The 21,252-nt window shown below is 34.3% G+C and overlaps 1 protein-coding gene across 1 annotated transcript; it reads right to left on the bottom strand.

Annotated features, from left to right (window-relative positions):
- Positions 1-17,602: 17,602 nt before the first annotated feature.
- LOC131975795 (uncharacterized) lies at positions 17,603-20,342 on the bottom strand. Its single transcript, XM_059338562.1, has 3 exons — positions 20,192-20,342; positions 20,037-20,095; positions 17,603-18,300 (listed from the first exon to the last, which is right to left on the bottom strand). Exons 1-3 carry the CDS (start codon positions 20,230-20,232, stop codon positions 17,651-17,653), a joined length of 750 nt encoding a protein of 249 aa, XP_059194545.1. The 5' UTR covers positions 20,233-20,342; the 3' UTR covers positions 17,603-17,650.
- Between the last annotated feature and the right edge of the window lie 910 nt (positions 20,343-21,252).

Here is a 21,252-nt window from a genome sequence, read left to right as displayed (position 1 = left end):
AGGGTTGAATAGTTCAGGTTTAAATAATGAAATCTGGAATATAGCAATCAAAAACAAAAAAGACACACAATGACTGAAAAAACACTAAATTGCTTTAAAAAAAGACACAAAATGACCAAAAAAGACACAAAATTACAAAAAAGACACAAAATGACTGAATAAAAACTATAAATTACTTTAAGAAAGACACAAAATGACCAAAAAAGACGAAAAAATGACTGAAAAAGCACTTTAAATTACTTTAAAAAAGACACAAAATTACTAAAAAAATTCACAAAATGAGCAAAAAAAACACAAAATGACCAAAAAGACACAAAATTACAAAAAAAAGACACAAAATGACTGAATAAAAACTATAAATTACTTTAAGAAAGACACAAAATGACCAAAAAAGACAGAAAAAATGACTGAAAAAACACTATAAATTACTTTAAAAACGACACAAAATGAGCAAAAAAAGACACAAAATTACTAAAAGAGACACAAAATGAGCAAAAAAGACACAAAATTACTAAAAAGACACAATATGACTGAAAAAAAACTATAAATTACTTTAAAAAAGACACAAAATGACCAAAAAAGACACAAAATGACTGAAAAAAACTATAAATTACTTTAAAAAAGACACAAAATGAGCAAAAAAGACACAAAATTACAAAAAAGACACAACATGACCAAAAAAGACACAAAATGACCAAAAAAGACACAAAATGACTGAAAAAACCACTAAATTACTTAAAAAAGACACCAAATGAAAAAAGGACACTAAATTACTTAAAAAAGACACCAAATGAAAAAAGGACACAAAATTACTAAAAAAAGACACTAATTTATTTAAAAGGACACCAAATTACCAAAAAAGTAATTAAAGGGACCTTCCACACACAACACGGTAAAGAGACATTCATATAAAACTCACATTAAAATTTCATATCAATATGGGGGCCACAAAATATCTTCACAAGGGCCGCAATTGGCCCGCGGGCCGCGTGTTTGAGCCCGATGGTGTAAGTGCTGTTGCAACATGCTACTTGTGCTATTTTAAAGGGTTTAAAATGAACAAATTAACGTCACACAAATGGGCCGTTTAAGCGACAGTGTGGCTCAAAGCACCTCAGATTGGAGGACATATACGTGTGTGTGTATGTGTGTGTGTGTGTGTGTGTGTGTGTGTGTGTTAGCCAAGACGCAGCAGCATCATCAACATCCTTGTTTTAAATTTGTGAAACTTCACTTTTTTCCAGGAAGAAACACATGACTGATGGGGGCCCTGTTATGGGAAGAAAAGTGGGGTGTTTCTGGCCAGAGCTTTCTGGAAACTAAGGTTGAATAGTTCAACGTTAAATAATGAAATCTGGAATACGTCAATCAAGAAATCATTTATAAAGCCTACACTGCAAAAAAGGAGTCTAAAATGAGATAATGTAGTGGAATTACTACCGCTGTTGAGTGAGAAATGAATCAAAGTTCATGTCAACGTTCCTTTTTAGAAATTAACTCTTAAAACAAGATAAATTAAAGCTGCAAGCAGCGATGAACTGGCCCGAGCAGAGCGACCTGATGATTATTTGTTTCTTACCAGGATAGATTTTTTTTAGATTTAGAAGTTTTAGATAATTCATCTTGTTTTAAGAGTTAATTTATTACTTTAAGTGTTCAACATGCTTATTTCTAGATTTAACAATCTTAATTTAAGAAATCTTATCAAGTCAAATTGTCTGTCCATGCAGCAAGATCATTTCCCTCAGATTTACAGAGCTGACAGAGAAGCAACCGGATAGAAATTCTGACTTAAAACTTGGTGCAAATAATGCAATAAAAGTCATGTTATTAGAGCCACGGGGCAATCGCCCCGAGCACTACTGTTATACTGTGGATTTGTTCTTCTTCCTCTTCCAGACGCAATTTCGTCCCGCTACTAGTCCTACAACTTGAAGAGTTGCAGGACAAATTATATATCAAAACGTGCGGTTTGATCGGGATCGGTGTGCTATTACTTTTCTCTACGAAAAACTGCCCAAAATTTTACATGAAGTGAATGGGACGGCCGGAATTTTTTTTGCAAAAAAGAACAATAATTGGAGATTTTTAAACGTCTATTTCTCCGGCATAATTTCACCTAGAGACTCCAGTTAAACTTTAAACAGTAGACACAAGTCTTGTGTATCGGTGTATTAATCCACGTTTCAATAGGTCATACAGTTTTTTATCAATCCCTGTTCAATGACCATTATAATTTTTGGAGAAATTCTGAGATTATAATGGGTGTGTATTGCACGGAATGTTCGTGTCACAGTGTGTGACATCATCGCCAGAGTGTAGAGGGAGAGAAAAAAACTGTCAAAAAATAAATTTTAAAACTGCGCTCCAGGCCGCAAATTCCACTCTACAGAAATAATTTATTCATAGAAACGTAGGAAAATTAATCTTCTCACTCACAATCCTCTGGTAAATCTGTCAGAGTTATAGTTTGGGCGTAGGACGCACAGATGATCCACCAACACACACCAACAGCCTCATTGGCTCCCATATTAAAAACGCAGTGAGATTTCTGAAGAAGGGAGATGTAACAGTTGTTTTAGATCGCTCTAACAAAGCTATTTTTTCATTTGTCTTAAAAAAAAACATATGTAGACGTTCAGGAAGAACTCAGGATGCTCAAAGTGAAGTCGGATCAATGATAGGTATTATGGTTTTGCCAAAAATGCTTTCTGTTTGAAGCCAGAAATTCCAGTCTGTCCACCTCTGTTACGGAACATTCGGCAGTTGGTGTCAGTTAATTCTGTTGATTGCTCTGATTGCCTTTGACCTTTAATGTGATTACAGTTACGGATACAAGCACACACACATGCGCGTAAGCGCGCACACTCCTCCAGATACACATGCTTCATGCTTCAAAAACCCACACACACACACACACACACACACACACACACACACACACAGGTAACTTTATGTGATTTTCGTTACACACACAACTGCGCACATAAGCGTGCACACTCCTCCAGATACACATGTTATACACATGTGTACACACACACAGACACACACACACATACATTTTGAGGTTAAAGGGCATAGGTTAAATACTTGTAAAGGAATGCTTGTTGTAGGTGTGCTCCTTGTATATTATATAGTATCATAACATTACTAGTATTAATTGTTTGAAATCTCTGGATAATCTCATCATAGTGTACACACTCCGGCAGTAGCCCCCGTGGCCATTTCAGAATTTCCCCAGAGGAAATTTTCTAGTCTTTATTTTATTTTACTTTATTTCACTTCATTTCATTTTAGTTATTTCCATTTGCACAGTTCATTATTTAATGAAATATTGTTTGTTTGTGTTAATTTTATTTATTATTTATACATATTTGACCTGATGCATATACTTTAATGCTGTATTAAGCAGATCACAAATGAAAAACAGCAGACTAAATGAAGTGAAAGTTGTTGTTTTTTTTTTTTTAATTTTTGCAGCTTTTTATATTTTGCAGCTTTTGTAAAATGTCTAGTGGACTGATTGGTGAGTCACAGCTCAACCAAGAGTCCCACCCAGTAAACACCAGCTTCTTCCTTCTGGACACAGAGTGTGAAGAAACAGCTGTCAGGGTGGACCCAAACATATTTGTGTTATACACACGGTGCCAGTGACTTTTAGAGTGGAGTAATGTATTAAAAAAAAAAAGTAAAAAATCCTGTTTTGGCTGATATATACATTTACGTTGTTTCATTGTTACTGAAACTGAATTAACCCATTTATCATTTTATGGTCTTTTACTGTCATGGTTTAACAGTTTTTCACCATAAAATCTACAGACATTTTTTACAGTGTGTGTTTATTTGACTTTAGTGGTTTTAGTGATTTTTGTAGCCTTTTGTCTTTTTAAAATCATGTCTGTCTATTGTCTGTGTTTTATATATGGTTCGACAAGAGTAACCTTACCTGATTTAACCTCAGGTGATATTGAACGTTAATGTATTCATTGTATTCATTATATTAGGGTTCATATTGCCTTTGTGATTGCCGATGGAGTAATAAAAACAGACATTAAAGCTCAGTTTGAAGCGATTGAATGTCAGTCTGAACAGGTGAGGTGTCTGGCCCTTTGCTTATATGAGGACGTATTTCATCTTTACTTGCTGGTCCCATAACACAAGCTGCAGTAATATGACGGCTGTCAAACACCCTGCAATACAACTCCAGGGAGCCTTCTGGAAGAATGTAATAAGTCTGGTTCGGGCTGACCCCACCTTGTTGAGAGAGACACAAAATGACCAAAAAAAGACACAAAATTACAAAAAAACCCCACAAAACTATTAAAAAAGACACAAAATTACAAAAAAAAGAGAACAAAATTACCAAAAAAATACACAAAATGACTGAAAAAACACTAGATTACTAAGAAAGACACACAATTATTAGAAAAAGACACACAATTACAAAAAAGACACAAAATTACAAAAAAAAGACACAGAAAAAAACTAAATTACTTAAAAAAGACACAAAATGACAGAAAAAACACTAAATTACTTACAAAAAGACACAAAAAAGACACAAAATGACAGAAAATGTAATTACTTAAAAAAGACAAAATTACCAAAAAAAGACACAAAATTATGCAAAAAATACACAAAATGACCCAAAAAATACACAAAATGACCCAAAAAAGACACAAAATGACCAAAAAAGACACAAAATGACCGAAAAAACACTAAATTACTGACAAAAAGACACAAAATGACCAAAAAAAGACACTAAATTACTTTAAAAAAGACACAAAATGACCGAAAAAACACTAAATTACTGACAAAAAGACACAAAATGACCAAAAAAAGACACAAAATGACCGAAAAAAACACTAAATTACTGACAAAAAGACACAAAAGGACCAAAAAAAGACACTAAATTACTTTAAAAAAGACACAAAATGACCGAAAAAACACTAAATTACTGACAAAAAGACACAAAATGACTGAAAAAACACTAAATTACTTACAAAAAGACACAAAATGACAAAAAAAGACACTAAATTACTTTAAAAAAGACACAAAATTACCCAAAAAAGACACAAAATTACTTTAAAAAAGACACAAAATTACCCAAAAAAGACACAAAATAACAGAAAAAACTAAATGACTGGCTTCAAACTCCGTGCTGAGAGTGACCTTTGCAGCAGCAGACCTGCCGTATCACCGAGGCTGCAGGCGTGTCTCTCTCTGAGGCCGTCCAGGCCGCCGTCAGCTCGGTAATAGAACAAGCTCTTAAACCGGATTGTAAACTGTGCCTTGACCCCCCAAGGGCACTTGAAACTACTCGCCGTATCACGTTTATTAGCTTATTAAATTGTAAAATGATTCTCTGGCTGAGGCCCTCATTTCAAACGGAGCCAGTGAGCTCACCCACTCAACTTTTAATAATCTGGCGTCCGCATCCCTGCTCGGCCACTTCGCCACGCTCTCCAAAAAAAAAAAAAAAAAAAAACCCCACACACATAATGGAAGCTAAGTGCTAATGAAGAGGCGGCTGGAGGAGGAATTAAAGGCACGCAGTGGTAGGTTAGTGAATAGGAATCAACAGGAGGAAAGAAAAGCAGCCACTAATTAAAAAGACATTAACTGGTTATCATGCGTTGACATATTTTGCTTGATCTTTTTTCCCTAATCAGCAGTAATGAACCAAGTGCTCTCCATCCACTGGGTATTACATGCTCCGTTCCAGTGAGCAGTGAAATGAGCTGAGCGCCCTGAAGCTAAGCTCAACTGATGAAGCTTTGCTAGCTCTGATTACGCTTCTTGTACTGTACTTAATAATATGAACGTTGTCTCCTCTTTGGATTCTTATTCACATTAGAGATGTGACTAACCCCCAAATTAGTCACTGCTGGGAATATCCTCTCATATCTATCCACTGTTATACTGACAAAATGACAAAAAAAGAGACAAAATGACCCCAAAAATACACAAAATTACTAAAAAAAGACACAAAATGACAAAAAAAGACACAAAATGACAAAAAAAGACACAAAATGACCCCAAAAATACACAAAATTACCCCAAAAATACACAAAATTACTAAAAAAAGACACAACATTATTAGAAATAGACACAAAATTACCAAAAAAAGACACAAAATTACAAAAAAAGACACAAAATGATTAAAAAATAAACACAAAATGACATAAAAAAACCTAAATGACAAAAAAGACACAAAATGACCCAAAAAATACACAAAATGACGAAAAAAAAAGACACAAAATTACAAAAAAAGACACAAAATTATTAAAAAAGACACAAAATGACAGGAAAAAAACTAAATGACCAAAAAAATGCACACATTTATTTAAATAAGACACAAAATTACCCCAAAAGACACAAAATAATGAAAAAAGACAAAATTATTAAAAAACACACGGTTCTTGTACTGTACTTAATAATATGAACGTTGTCTCTTCTTTGGATTCTTATTCACTATTATTATTCACATTAGAGATGCGACTAACCTCAAATGAGTCACTGCTGGGAATATCCTCTCATATCTATCACTGTTACACAGAGAATTACAGTAGTTAACTATAATCACAGCAGCTGTAATCACGGCTCCTGCTCATCATGGATGCTAACATTCAAATCTAAAGATAGTCAAAGCCCAGCGCTGTCTGCTGAAACAATCCTCCCACTCCACTCAACCCCCATAAGTCAAAATCAATATACAGTTTCTCTTTTTCTAACAAGTCCTCAAAGTGTTCTCAAACCCGCCCGGTAACCTGAGAAGTGAGTCAGAGATATTTATGTGCTATTAAATACTCAACACAAGGCTCACCGCTGTAATTACTGACAGCAGACCTGAAAGTGTTTATGTTGGAGTACTTTAGGTGTTAGGAGGTCAATGACCCTTTGGGACACCAACTCATTTAATGGAGTACAACAAAGAAAAAGAGAAACTGTACAACAGCTTCAGGTCATTTAGGATATTTCCTACATCCTCACTTCCTTTCCTCGACTCCTCTCCTTACGTCTTAGACCCTTTAATGCAGGGGTCTCAAACTCTAAATACCTGGGGGCCGCTGGTATCAGTATCAAAATGACCAAAAAAAGACACAAAATTACAAAAAAAAAGACACAAAATGACAGAAAAAACACTAAATTAGTTTAAAAAAGACACAAAATTACCAAAAAAGACACATTATCAAAAAAGACACAAAATTACCAAAAAAAGACACAAAATTATTATAAAAAGACACAAATTTACTAAAAAAAGGCACAAAATTACAAAAATGACACAAAAAACTAAACTACTTAAAAATGACACAAAATGACTGAAAAAACACTAAATTACTTTAAAAAAAGACACAAAATGACCAAATAAAGACACAAAATTATTAAAAAAGACACAAAGTGACAAAAAATACACAAAATTATTTTAAAAAGACACAAAATTACCAAAAAAAGACACGTCACGACGGCCGCAATTGGCCCGCAAGTCTATTTTTATAATTTCTTTATATTAAAATAAAGGTTGTAAATCACTCTTTTTTTCCCTCCACGTGGCAAAATACAGCCCTATAGAACAACTCACATTTCAAATATATAGTTATTTAACTTTTTCTGCCTCCCAGAACCAGCCCAGTGTTATCAGACCTCTGCTGTGTCCTGAGTGTGTTACACTACACATGTTGTAACACACACACCTCCTTTAAAGCAACCTCTTCCTTTACACAATCCCACAGAGTGCTGTTGGTTAATAGCAACGTGTGTTTGTGCTCTTATGTGTGTGTGAGTCTTTGTACCGTGTGTGTGTGTGTGTGTGTTTCCTGCTGGTGTTCCTCTGCTCCGGTCTTGTTGTCCCAGTCGAGCCTCTCTGTGAGCCCACTCCAGCCTGCCAGCACCACTGACCTGTGGTAAGGGGGAAATCAATAGTCAATTCCATTTTGCAGCCAGCGTGTGACAGCTACTAGATAGGAGTGGATTGGGTGCATGTAAGGAGCAGGAGCGTGAGTCGGCGCTTCACTGACCTCCCTTTCTCTCTTTCTCGCTGCAAAAAGCCACCTCACAGAAAAAAAAGTACAAAAATTAGGTGTATTTTGCTTAAAAGTAGCTAAATTATCTGCCAGTGGAACAAGAAAATTTGGCTTGTCAGGACTTTCCAAAACATACAGACTAAAACAGACACAAAATGACTAAAAAAAGACACAAAATGACCAAAAAAGACATAAAAAGAAACAAAATGACTAAAAAAAGACACAAAGTTACCAAAAAAAGACACCAAAAGACACAAAATGACTAAAAAAAGACACAGAATGACTAAAAAAGACATAAAAAGACACAAAATGACTAAAAAAAGACAACAAAAGACATAAAATGACTAAAAAAAGACACAAAATGACCAAAAAAAGACACAAAATTACTAAAAAAAAAGACATAAAATGACTAAAAAAGACTCAAAAAGACACAAAATTACAAAAAAAAAAAGACACAAGACAAAAAAGGACACCAAAAGACATAAAATGACCAAAAAAGACACAAAATGACTAAAAAAAAACATAAAATGACTTAAAAAAGACACCAAAAGACACAAAATGACTAAAAAAAACCACAATGAGAATACATGTGGGAGTGTCGCAATGCATCATGGGACTTTTCCAGAACTGAAATCATGGCGGAAGACGACTATAGCGGAGGGAGCTCAGATATAACAGCTATAAGCTCTCAAATACTTTATGAATTTCATTTCTATCTGCTACAGAGGCTGAAAAATCTGTTATTTAGTAGAGTTGACACTGTTGAATTTACAGAAAAACTTCAGGTTTTATTGTAAAATCGCCCAGAGGTTTTACAGGCATTTTTTCCAGCCGTTTTAGGCCTAAATGTGTTAACTGATGTATTCACATTACTATAGATGTGTTATATTTATGTGAAGTAAATGCATATGGCAGATATTCTGTTTGGCACATTTGCACACAGCCTCCATGTGATTACAGCAGTAATGAAGGAACACACACCTTCCACACTGTCACTTTACAAGACATATGGTGGCTCCATCTGGGAGGGTTGATGATGTGGGCAGCCAGTACAGCACAAGTCTGTTTAGATTCAGGAGCCAGTCTGTCCACCCACTGCTGGGTCCAGATTAAAATATGTCAACAACTTATTTCCTCTAGTGCAGGGGTCTCAAACTCAAATTACCTGGGGGCGCTGGAGGCAGTGTCAAAATGACCAAAAAAAGACACAAAATGACAAAAAAAAAGACACAAAATGACAGAAAAAAAACTAAATTACTTAAAAAGACACAAAATGACAAAAAATACATCAAATTACAAAAAAAGACACAAAATGACCAAAAAAAGACACAAAATTACAATAAAAGACACAAAATGGCAAAAAAGACACAAAATTACTAAAAAAAAGACTCAAAATGACCAAAAAAAGACACAAAATTACAAAAAAGTCACAAAATTACAAAAAATACGCAGAATTACCAAAAATGACGCAAAATTATTTACAAAACGACACAAAATGACAGAAAAAGACACAAAATGATAGAAAAAACTAAATTGCTCATAAAAAGACACAAAATGACAAAAAATAGACACAAAATGAACAAAAAATACACAGAATTATCAAAAAAGACAATATTATTTACAAAAAGACACAAAATGACACAAAAAAACTAAATTACGTAAAAAAGAAACAAAATTACCAAAAATAGACACAAAATTAACCAAAAAAGTAACTAAAGGGACCTTCCACACACAACACGGTAAAGTGCCATTCATATAAAACTCACATTAAACTTTCATATCAAGGTGGGGGCCACAAAATATCGTCACGAGGGCCACAATAATATCTACTTTATTTATTTAATCATCAGATTTAGTGTTTTTATCTTGTTTTTCTAAAGAAAACAACCCTTTTTTTGCAGTGTAGGCATGTGTTTTCTATGTGAACAACCTTTATAATATCCAAAACACATAAATGTTTAGACCTTTTAAAGACATTTAGTTGTTTGTGGAGGAGGCAATCATAAAACTTTGCAGCCTGAAGCCAACAACAGCAGTAATAAAAGCTCCACTGGCTACTAAGTCGAGTGGCACGACTTCCTCTATGGGCTCTATAAACCTTTAGTGTGTGTTGGCCTGTGGACAATGATCCCACTGACACCAAAAGCAAACTGATCCGTGGAGCCTTTTGTTGGATTGTGTTGGGGATGCCAGCAGACAGGGAGCGGCAGAATAATGTGAAACCAGACGGCTTCAAACTTTATTCAACAATAAGAGATGGGAGTGTTAGTCTGATTTATTATCTACTGCTGCTCATTTATACACAAACTATTCTCAAAGTCTTCATTGGCCTTTTTCAAATTGCACAAAAGTAGCCACAGGAAACCCTCTATTGAAAATACATGTTTTATTTACAGTAATAATACATGTTTTATTTACAGTACACTGCAAAAAAAGAAAAGTTGGGTGAACTCAAAATTTCAAGGCAACAAACTTCGATAAAATTTGAAGTTGGACAATTAAACTAAATATTTTAAGTTTTGTTTTTGAGTTTGCTCAACTCTGAATTCAGATTTTTGTCAACTCAACACGATTGTAACGCCGCTATGAAATGTCAGCTAATGTTGCGGCCACAATTTTGAGTTAGCATTGATACGCTAATGGCTACTCTTGTAGCTGTAACAAGCAGCGCCGCTAGCATTAGTTAGCCGCTAGCGTCAGTTAGCCGCTAGCTTTCTCTAATGAGCGAATTTCACCACTTTCCAGCATTTCACAACAAAGAAATAAGAGTTATCAGAACTATTGTCCCTTGTTTTGGACCCCAACTTAAAGATATAAGTAACAACAACTCACCAACTTGTTTTTGAGCAGACAACTGGCTTCCTTTGTTGTGCTAACTTACATTATTGCCCTAAATGTCAGTAATTTATATTTCCAAGTTTTACCAACTTAAATCACGGTTTTAGGCCAAAAAATACAAGTTGGCTTTTTTTGCAGTGTAATAACTTTATTTATATATGATATGTAGACAAGCTGAGAAAGCCAGTTGAAAGTGCAATCATAGGAGCTTTCACAGTGTGACATTTATGTTTCTAGACCATTTTTAAAATGTGAATTTTCTTTCTACAATGTAAACTTTTACTATTTTTAACCCTCTGGAGTCCATGAAAACACCTGCATATTACTTCTTCATGACCTGAAGACATAAAATGAAGCAACGTCGAGTCTCTCAGTCATCTTCTTGGTTGACAGAAATTTACCGTAATAAATACGGTGCAACTTTTTAAAATATTACGGTAAAAAGATATTGGCACTGTTGATTTCCCGTTTAAGATTGCCATTTTATTTCATATTTTACCGTAAAAAATAAAACATTTTTCCATCAAAAGAAACCCTGTTCTGCCATATAAGTGACAAGAAAATACTTTATAAACTTATATACTTTATAAATATCTAGACATTTTCCATAGTTTTCTTGATATTAACCAAAATCATGAAGAAAAACATGGAAAATGTCTAGATATCAGCTCTTAAATTAAACTCTTATGAGCTATTTTTGTTGTTATCATTATATTTGTCCAAACAAATATACCTTTAGTTGTACCAGGCAATAACATGAACAAGAAATGGAAGAAAACAAGGGTGGTCTAATATTATTTTATATGACTGTATGTCTAAAAAATGACACAAAATTACCAAAAAAAGACACAAAATGACAAAAAAGACACAAAAACGGCACAAAAAAACCCCACACAAAATGAACTAAATTACTTAAAAAAGAAACAAAATGACCAAAAATAGACACATTTTCCCTCTTGAGTTCCCTCTAAAGTTCTGGCTTGAAACTCCATGCCAGATTTTTTTTGATGACATTTGGCCAAGTAAAACCGGAGATAATGTCAAATATATTTAGTATAAAATATTGAACTAGATATTATCCTAATTTTACCTGTTATATGTTATATTTGCAACCTGTATTCATATTTGCAACAAGTACATTTCTGTGTGTGAATCATAACTTTCAAGATCAAAATTTATGTTTTCCTTTGTTTCTTTTGGGTTCAAACTTTTGATCAAATAATTCAAAGTTAAAAATTAATTATCAGGACATATAGGTGAGGTAACGCTGAATAAACTGATACCAACATGGCATGGTAAAAAAAAAATATAACAGATTTTTTTTAATGCACATAATAGCCGAAGATTTCAGAGGGTTAATTTACATGCAAATAAGATGTTTTGTAGTTTATTATTTATTTTTTCTGCTGTTTTTGTGTGTATAAATGATGGAAAAGGTACATTTCCATAGACACCTGCGTCTTTTGTTTGTATTTTGGGTTCCTGGCAGCTTTATACTTTGTTAATTCAAATAAAATGAAAAATCTGACGTTTGTGTCGAGACTGAAAGATGCTAAACAGAGACAGAAATTAATGCATAGGAAGTTGACAAATTTGGACCAAAACCCTCCTGGACTTCAGAGGTTTAAGGGTTATGGAGAAATAAGCAATGCCTCAATGTTTGCACATGAAAAAAGCATGAATGATTTCTGTAGATAGACATGCAGAGAAGAATACTTCCCAAGCTAGTCCAGTCTGGTTTGCAGAGAAAACCTCCTGAAAATCAATAGCAGGTCCAGGCAGAGAGAAACAGCCTCTGTGAGCATGTGAATTTTTCAATAGTGCATATAATTACAGAAGGTGTACAGTAGAAAGTGTGAAATATAAATCTTGCAACAAATAATGCCTTTGAAATATTTATTGATGTCTCGGGGCTTTACCACCTCACTACTTTTACACTGTAAAAAAAATGGTGCAACTTTTTAAAAATATTACGGTAAAAAGATATTAGCACTGTTGATTTCCTGTTTAAGATATGGTGTTTAGTACATTTAACAGTGAGAAATAAAGCAAAAATGATGGCTTGTATGTATATTACAGTATATTTTTCCTACAAACACAGTGCCAGTACAAGTAAGTTCACGAGTAGACCTGACTAGAATAAAATTGATAAATTATAATAAAGTAATATGTTGCTTAGATGTAGCTCATTCTTATGGTGTGTGTGACAATTCTGACCTTATTCTTCAACAAGGTGGTTTGAAACAGACTTGGTAGCAAATATAAAATATGAAAAAACCTTCAAAGCTGTGAGAACAAGGACCAAATTTAAGTGCTTTAATCGGTCTAGTTAAGAGCTTCGTCTGTCACTGAACACAACATAAAGTTACTTCACTGACCACTAATCCTGCTCCGTAGAACAGAGAATCCTGTTCTCTTCAGGTTACTACCAACATGTTTATGCAGCTGGTTCTCCTCCTGCCGACCCTCAGCCTCCTTTTTCAAACTGTACAGCATCATTAAGTCATTGATCGAAGGTAAAGAGGCGAACAGCTGCAGGGCGTCATAGGGAGTGTGTGTGTGGCGACCTGTCAATAAAGGTTTTATATTCTTCCTTTTACTTTAACTGCTTTATGTGATGCTCTGAGATTAAAATAATTAATGCAAGATACAGGAGCATCTCAATACATTAGAATATGATGGAAAAGTCCATTTCCAGTAGTTCAAGTCAAACAGTATGGAGTCATATAGATGGACATACTTTTCATATTAAACATGTTTTTTAAAAATTGGTCTTTTGTAATATCCACATTTTGAGATAAAAGTCAATATTGTGAGATTTAAATCGAAATTATGAGATAAAAGTCAAAATTGTCATAATTCAAATAAATAAAATTGTCAAAAGGTCATAATTCTGAGATTAAAAAGTCATAATTATGAGATAAAAACTTGAAATAAAAAATAAAATAAAAAATAAAAAGTCAATGAGGTTAAAAAGTCAAAATTATCAGATAAAATGTCATAATTTTGAGATAAAAAAGTTGAAATTATCGGACAAAAAGTCATAATTATCAGATAAAAGGTCATAATTACGAGATAAAAAGTCCAAATTATGAGATAAAAAGTTGAAATGAGATGAAAGTCATATTTTTTTGATAAAAAGTCGTTGGATGGACATACTTTTCAGTGGCCAACATTTCCAGATTAAACGTACTTTTTAAAATTGGTCTTTAGTAATATTATTTTTTTTGAGACACTGAATTTTAGCTCTTTATTAAATTTAAGCCATAATCATTATAATTAGAAGAAATTGAATATATTAAGACATAACATTTTTCATTCTGTGTGTAATGGATCTATATAATTTGTTATTTCCTGAATTTAATTACTGACATAAACGTTGCTATGATATTCTAATTTATTGAGATGCACCTGTATATTTCCTGCTTCTCAGTTTTGAATTTAGCCCTGCATCACCAGATGTCTGGTCTCTAAAGTTTGTGCCTGCAGCGTCTGAACGTCCTCTCTTTGTGCCCAGCCTGACATTATATGATGTATTATATGGTATATTATATGATATATATGATATATTATATGATATATGGCTGCTGTTCACCTCCTTCCTTCCTGCTCCCTATAAACAGCTGATTGCTTTACTTTGTTCTGTCACTCATTTCCTCAGACGTGTTCCAGACGAGAGCTCATAACTCCATTTCTGCTCCTGATTGATTGATTGATTTATGAATCAATCAGTGAATAATCTAACCTGCCCTCATTTCCCACTCAAACGTCTCTCAATAAGGAACGTGAACCGGTGCTTGACACACAAAGCTTTTCATCAATTAATCTTGTCGAGAAAACTCACCTGTGGGAGAATAATGTGAATATTTAAGTTCTCAGTAAAAGGCTGTTTTAACACCTCATTGTCGCTATTAAAAACAGTCAGACCTGTTCTGGCTTTTCCAGTTTCCACTTCCCATTTAATGCGTCAACTCTTTTTCAGCAAAGGTTAAAACTACCTCGGCCAAGTCGAACATGATTTTTGAGTTTTTGCAGAGATTTTTTTTTAATTTTGCAGTGTGCATTCAGCATTTCAATGCATTTTTAATGCAATCTTTTGTATTTAATGTTTTTTGTGGGTTTTTATGTCGTTTTTTTTCTAAATGTGTGTTTTTTGTAATTTTTGTGCATTTTTATGTGCGTTTTTTGTCATTTGTGTGTTTTTTGTAATTTTTGTGTGTCGTGTGTTTTTTTGTCATTTTTTGTGTGTTTTTTGCAAGTTTTGTGCATTTGTATTTTTGGTAATTTTATGTGTTTATTTAATTTTTTTTGTCTTTTTGTGTGTGTTTTCTGTGTTTTTTTTGTAATTTTATTGTGTTTTTTGGGAGTTTTTTTGTGTGTTTTTTGTAATTTTGTTGTTTTTTGGGTTATTTTGTGTTTATTAAATTTTTTTGCCTTTTTGTGTGTGTTTTTTGTAATTATATTGTGTTTTTATGGGGGGTTTTGTGTGTTTTTTGTAATTTGTGTTTTTTGTCATTTTTTTGGTTATTTTCTGTGTGTTTTTTTTCTTTTTTTTTTTTTTCTTTTTGTGTGTATTTTTTGTGTGTTTTTTGTAATTTTGTGTTTTTTAATGGGGGTTTGTTTTTTGTATTTTTTTCCAGTAAGTCAAAATGAAAAAATAATAATCAGGTGATATAGGTGAGGTTGTCTTGAAAACAGTGATACCAACATGGAAGGGTGAACACAGTTTGTGTCAGTTTTAGGTGTGTTTTTGTAATTTCTTGTGTTTTTTGAGAGTCAAAAACCAACTGAATAGCTCCAGACTCCAAAGGGTTAAACATCATCACTGGAAGCCCCAATGTTATGTGAAATAATTAGCATAACCACTAGTAGTACTTGCAAACAACAGATTGTAAACAGATTAGGAGATTTGTCAGAAGCTGACCTTCTGTTAAGCAGCACCTGTGTTCAACAATGTGAGCCAAAAGTAAAAGTTCACATTATGACCAACAGATGGCACTCTGGTTACATCCAAACCTCCTCACACATGTGTGATGAGGGGAGGAGGGAGAAAAAAAAGAGGAGAGAGGCACTGGGAACTATAACACTATAACAAATTGTAATTTTATAATCAATGCAAGATGTGACTCGACCAAATATAAATGTAAAAATTACCAAAAAAGACAAAATGGCCAAAATAAATGTAAAAATTAAAAAGACAAAAAATGACCCAAAATAAATGTAAAAATGTCCAAAAAAGACAAAATTGCCAAAATAAATGTAAAAATTAAAAAGACAAAAAATGACCAAAAATAAATGTAAAAATTACCAAAAAAATACGAAAATTACCAAAAATAAATGTAAAAATTACCAAAAAAGACAAAAAAATTCCAAAAATAAATGTAAAAATGACCAAAAAAGATACAAAATGACCAAAAAGGACACAAAATTATCGAAATAGACACAAACTGACCAAAAACAGTCATGGAAAATGGAAAAAAATATTAGACCATTCTTCAATTTCTTGTTCATTTTAATGCCTGGTACAACTTGAGGTACATTTGTTTGGACGAACATAATAATAAGAACAAAAATAGCTCATAAGAGTTTAAGAGCTGATATCTGGACATTTTCCATGGTTTTCTTAATAATTACCAAAATCATTATGAAGAAAACCATGGAAAATGTCTAGATATCAGCTCTTAAATTAAACTTATATGAGCTATAATAACATATTACACATAACAAATTGTAATTTTATAATCAATGCAAGATGTGACTGGTTTTAGAGCGACAGGTGAGGAAGCAACAATGGCGGAGCTTAGGCAGAGAAGTTGTTTCTTTCAGTAAAAGTTAGAGAAAAACAGACAAATAGAATCTGAAATCACAGTTTTTTTTCCCCAAACAAAATGCTGGTGTGTTAAGTTTAAGAGCTCCTCACAGCGACACTATTTGACAAGACAGCCAAACTACTACGTGTCAGGTCCTTTAACTCACTAACTCAACCCAACTGGACCTGAGTTTTTTTTTGCTTTTTTAACCCATTCAGGCCTAAAACGGCTGGAAAAAATGGCTGTGAAACCTCTGGGTGATTTTAAAATAAGCCCCTAAAACCTGAAGTTTTTCTGTAAATTCAACAGAAGTGTCAACTCTTCCTACTAAATAATGGATTTTTCAGCCTCTGTAGCAGATAGAAATGAAATTCAAAAAGTATTTGAGAGCTTATAGCTGTTATATCTGAGCTCCCTCCGCTATAGTCGTCTTCCACCATGATTTCAGTTCTGGAAAAGTCCCATGATGCATTGTGACACTCCCACATGTATTCTCATTTTGTGTCTTTTTATAGTCTTTTTCGGTCATTTTGTGTCTTTTTTTTTTTAGTATTTTTGTGTCTTTGTGGCCTTTTTTAGTCATTGTGTCAATTTTAATCATTTTGTGACTTTTTTTAGTCATTTTGTGACTTTTTTTAGTCATTTTGTGACTTTTAGTCATTTTGTGTCTTTTTTTTGTATTTTTGTGTCTTTTTTTTGTTGTATTTTTGTGTCTTTTTTTTTTTTTTTTAGTATTTTTGTGTCTTTGTGGCCTTTTTTAGTCATTGTGTGTCTTTTTTTGGTCATTTTGTGTCTTTTTTTGGTGATGATTTCAAAGTTCTGGAAAAGTCCCATGTTGCATTGCGACACTCCCACATGTATTCTGATGCATTTCATTGGCCAAGAGACCGAAAATAGGTGGCAAAAAAAAAACTACAAATACTACAAAACGACTTATCTGCTTTCCCGCCTTTAATGGGTTAACACACGTCTCTTAACAGGTTAACCTTGAAAAAACTGTCTGACATTGAAGCGTTTGTGCAGGAGTTCAGACGGCTGGCCGGGGATCCTGATCCTCTTCTGCCTAGCGACAGGACTCGGGCCGCTCATCGCATCGACGCCATCTTTGTTGGATGAACCGAGGACAGTTTCTCTTCCCGGGCCAGAGCCAGTTAGACCCCCGGCCCGGGGCCAGGGCCGAGGCCCCCTCACAGACATGCCACGTCTATTTGGGCCGGACTCGTCAACAACAAGGTCGTTGTAGACAAACGGACGCGGCTCGTTGTGGCCCTGAGGATCCCAGTTCACAAAATCGGGCCAGCCTCGGGGGCCAGGCAGAGTCAGAGGGGCAACATGCTTGACCTCTTCTAAATTGGACCTGTGGGGAATAAGAGAGCGTCCTCTGGGAGAGGGAGGGCCACTCTGTACTGGTCTGGGAGGGCCACGCCAGCTCCTGGGGCGAGCTCCTTTATGCATTCTGCCATCAAAAGATCTCACTGCTGGGTGGGTTTGGCTGTTATAGACCAGGTTAGCTTCAGGATGACCATAATGGTGCATGGTGCCGTGGTGCATGGCACGGAGATCTGGGGCTCCATGGAGGTCTGGGGCTCCATGGACTCCGGGATAATCCAGACCTAAGGCAGCTGCTCGGGCTGCAACAGAACAACACCCACCAGTATTAACCCTTTGATGCACAACATGGGTCTAAAGCAAGGGGTGGGCAACTTAAATGCTGCAGGGGGCCACAGGTTCTCATGTTCACTACCACAGGGCCACATATAGGACCGGGCACTTAACCAGATATGATGAAACTGCAATTTTAAATATGTTTACAGTGCAGTAACTTAACATATTTCATGCTCAAATGCATGTAGAACAGTATAAATAGGAATACAAAAGGTTTGAAGCAAATAAAAAATAACCACTTACTGTGATTTCTTTTTTTTCAGTGCAAGAACAGCAGACCAACATTAACTGCAAGAAGTACTTTTGTGCAGTTTTACACTGCACTTTTAAGATTTCATGTTTTTGGGCTCGTGTCTTTATTTGATGATGTCATCACTCTAGCCTCTCCATAGGGCAACATTGGGGGATATTTTGGCGTGTTTTTGTCTTTTTGTGTCATTTTTTGGTCATTTTGTGTCAATTTGTTTATTTTGTGTCTATTTGTTTACAGTGCAATAACTTAACATATTTCATGCTCAAATGCATGTATAACAGTATAAATAGGAATACAAAAGGTTTGAAGCAAATAAAAAATAACCACTTACTGTGATTTATTTTTTTGTTCAGTGCAAGAACAGCAGACCAACATTAATTGCAAGAAGTCATTTTGTGCATTTTTACACTGCACTTTTAAGATTTCATGCTCAAATGAATATAGTTGTACTGAGGGCCACTTCAAGTGAGGTTGAGGGCCGTATGCGGCCCCCGGGCCTCTAGTTGCCCATCCCTGGTCTAAAGTGACCCGACTAACTTTTCATATTCTTTATCTTTGCAATAAATTCATTTCATCATTCAGTATTGCAGGTTTTTCTCAAATTACTTGTTTTTGATCATCATGCATTCTAATTTTGTTTTCATTTCTTACTTTTTGAATAAAAACCCATATTTGCACAAGGTCATTTTTGACCCATGTTGTGCATTAGAAGGTGTTTATATGTTGTCCCCAATTTAAAACCTGACAAAGAAGACACAAATATTAACTTTCCTATCTTGTTAAATTGGTGTTTTTCCAATGGAAATTAATATTTGCTGGCTCTAATAAGTCTCAAATGTTAAAATATGTAATTTTTCAATGTAATCTGCTGGTTCTAACAACTCTTTTAAAGTTAAACCTTCAAAATAAGACAAACAAAGTTACACATTTACTCAAATTGTTAATTTAGTGAATCACTTTTTGTATCACTATGCTTCTAATGCACAAGGTCATTTTTGACCCATGTGTGTAAACTTGATGTAATAATACAAAAACTATTTTTCTTCATAAAGTATGAAAGGAAAACGGGATATAATGATCTGTTGTCATAATAATAAAAAACAGACACACACACACACACACACAGCCAGCATGAAATAACATGGGAAATGAATCTTTCTGAAAAACCTGACAAAGAAGACACAAATATTAACTATCCTATTTTGTTAAATTGGTGTTTTTCCAATGGAAATTATAATTTAGTGGCTCTAATAAGTCTCAAATGTTAAAATATGTGAAAGCATGAAGTAACATGGGGAATGCATGCAGGTCATGTTGTGCATCAAAGGGTTAACAGAGCGTTTTTTTTTTTACCCTCTCTGTGCAGTTTCATTGTTTGGAAATGTTAAATATACCCGCTAATGGTTAATTAAAAGAAAGTATTCACATGAATCAGAGCTCACTACATACCTCTGGCTGTTCGAGCACAATACACACCTCCAGCTGACACTGAGTGAAGTGCAACGGTGCTGCAAAAAAAGACAACAAACACTAAGACAAAACAGCACAGCACTGAGAGGATGTTTTGTTTTTTAAAAACCACAAAATATTCACATTGAAACTACCTGAGAAAAGCCATCAGCAGTGCAAACATCCCTGCAGTCATGTCAGTAGAAACTTCATAGGCAAGCCAATTACTAAAAAAAAAAAAAAAACCCCAAACACTTGCCACTCTTGACTTCTTTTGCAGCCACTCTGACTGCCCAGCACCTCACCCCGGCTTGATTTACTAATTACCGACAGCTGGTTGTCATGGAGACCGAAACTCCAACCACTGAATCCAGTCAGCCACTGGCAAATTGCTCCATTACAGGCAATTAGTTAAAATGCTTGCTCGCAGCAGAATTTAACAAAACAAGACATTCTGGTTATTTTTCTTTTTTTTTTTTTTTAGTGAAACACACATTTAAAAAAAGCATGGCTGTGTGAGCAGGGAGGAGAGTCGGGCAAATATTTATGCTTCAGTCCAATTTGTGAAATATTACTCAAGAGCAATAAAAAAAAAAAAGGGGAGTAGAATCCTGTGTAATATGAATATTATCTATTTTGCAAATCCAGCATAATTAACTACATCACATCAGAACTTTAAATGACCTGAGCAGGTAGCTAATTATAACTTGTAATTCACTAGACCTAAAGCCCTGATAATGATATACAATTTCCGCATGATTACCATAACCACCACAATTTTTAAATTATCTCATTAATCTTGACCTCTTTTATTAAACGCTTGAAGGAACACAGAAAGCATTCAGAAGCAAAGGTACAGCAGGAACAGTGTTTTTTTTAATTACTTTGTTTATCAGAAACATGTACAGTTCAAGAATAATTAAAAAGAAGAAGAAGAAAGAAAAGAAGCACAATCACTTTAACTCTATGGAGTCTTAATGGGCTATTTTGTCCATTTTTGAATCCTTTTCATGTCTTTTTTTGTGTCTTTTTTGGTCTTTTTGTGTCTTTTATTGATCATTTTGTGTCTTTTATTGGTCATTTTGTCTTCTCATTTTGTGTATTTTTTTTAGTCTTTTGTGTCTTTTTGGCTATTTTTAGTCATTTTGCGTCTTTTCTGTCATTTTGTTTCTTTTTTTTGGTCATTTTGTGTCTTTTTTTAGTCTTTTGTGTCTTT

The sequence above is a fragment of the Centropristis striata genome, chromosome 8 (genome assembly GCF_030273125.1).
Source record: "Centropristis striata isolate RG_2023a ecotype Rhode Island chromosome 8, C.striata_1.0, whole genome shotgun sequence".
In the NCBI taxonomy this organism is placed as follows: domain Eukaryota; kingdom Metazoa; phylum Chordata; class Actinopteri; order Perciformes; family Serranidae; genus Centropristis; species Centropristis striata.
This window is presented reverse-complemented; position numbering and strand designations above follow the sequence as displayed.

Bases quoted from the DNA above. Each gene is read 5' to 3' on its own strand.
- LOC131975795 (XM_059338562.1), bottom strand. From the start codon at position 20,232: ATGACTGCAGGGATGTTTGCACTGCTGATGGCTTTTCTCAG. The intron at 20,096-20,191 runs GTAGTTTCAATG...CTTTTTTTGCAG, and splicing joins CTGCTGATGGCTTTTCTCAG to CACCGTTGCACTTCACTCAG. The intron at 18,301-20,036 runs GTATGTAGTGAG...GTTCTGTTGCAG, and splicing joins TTGTGCTCGAACAGCCAGAG to CCCGAGCAGCTGCCTTAGGT.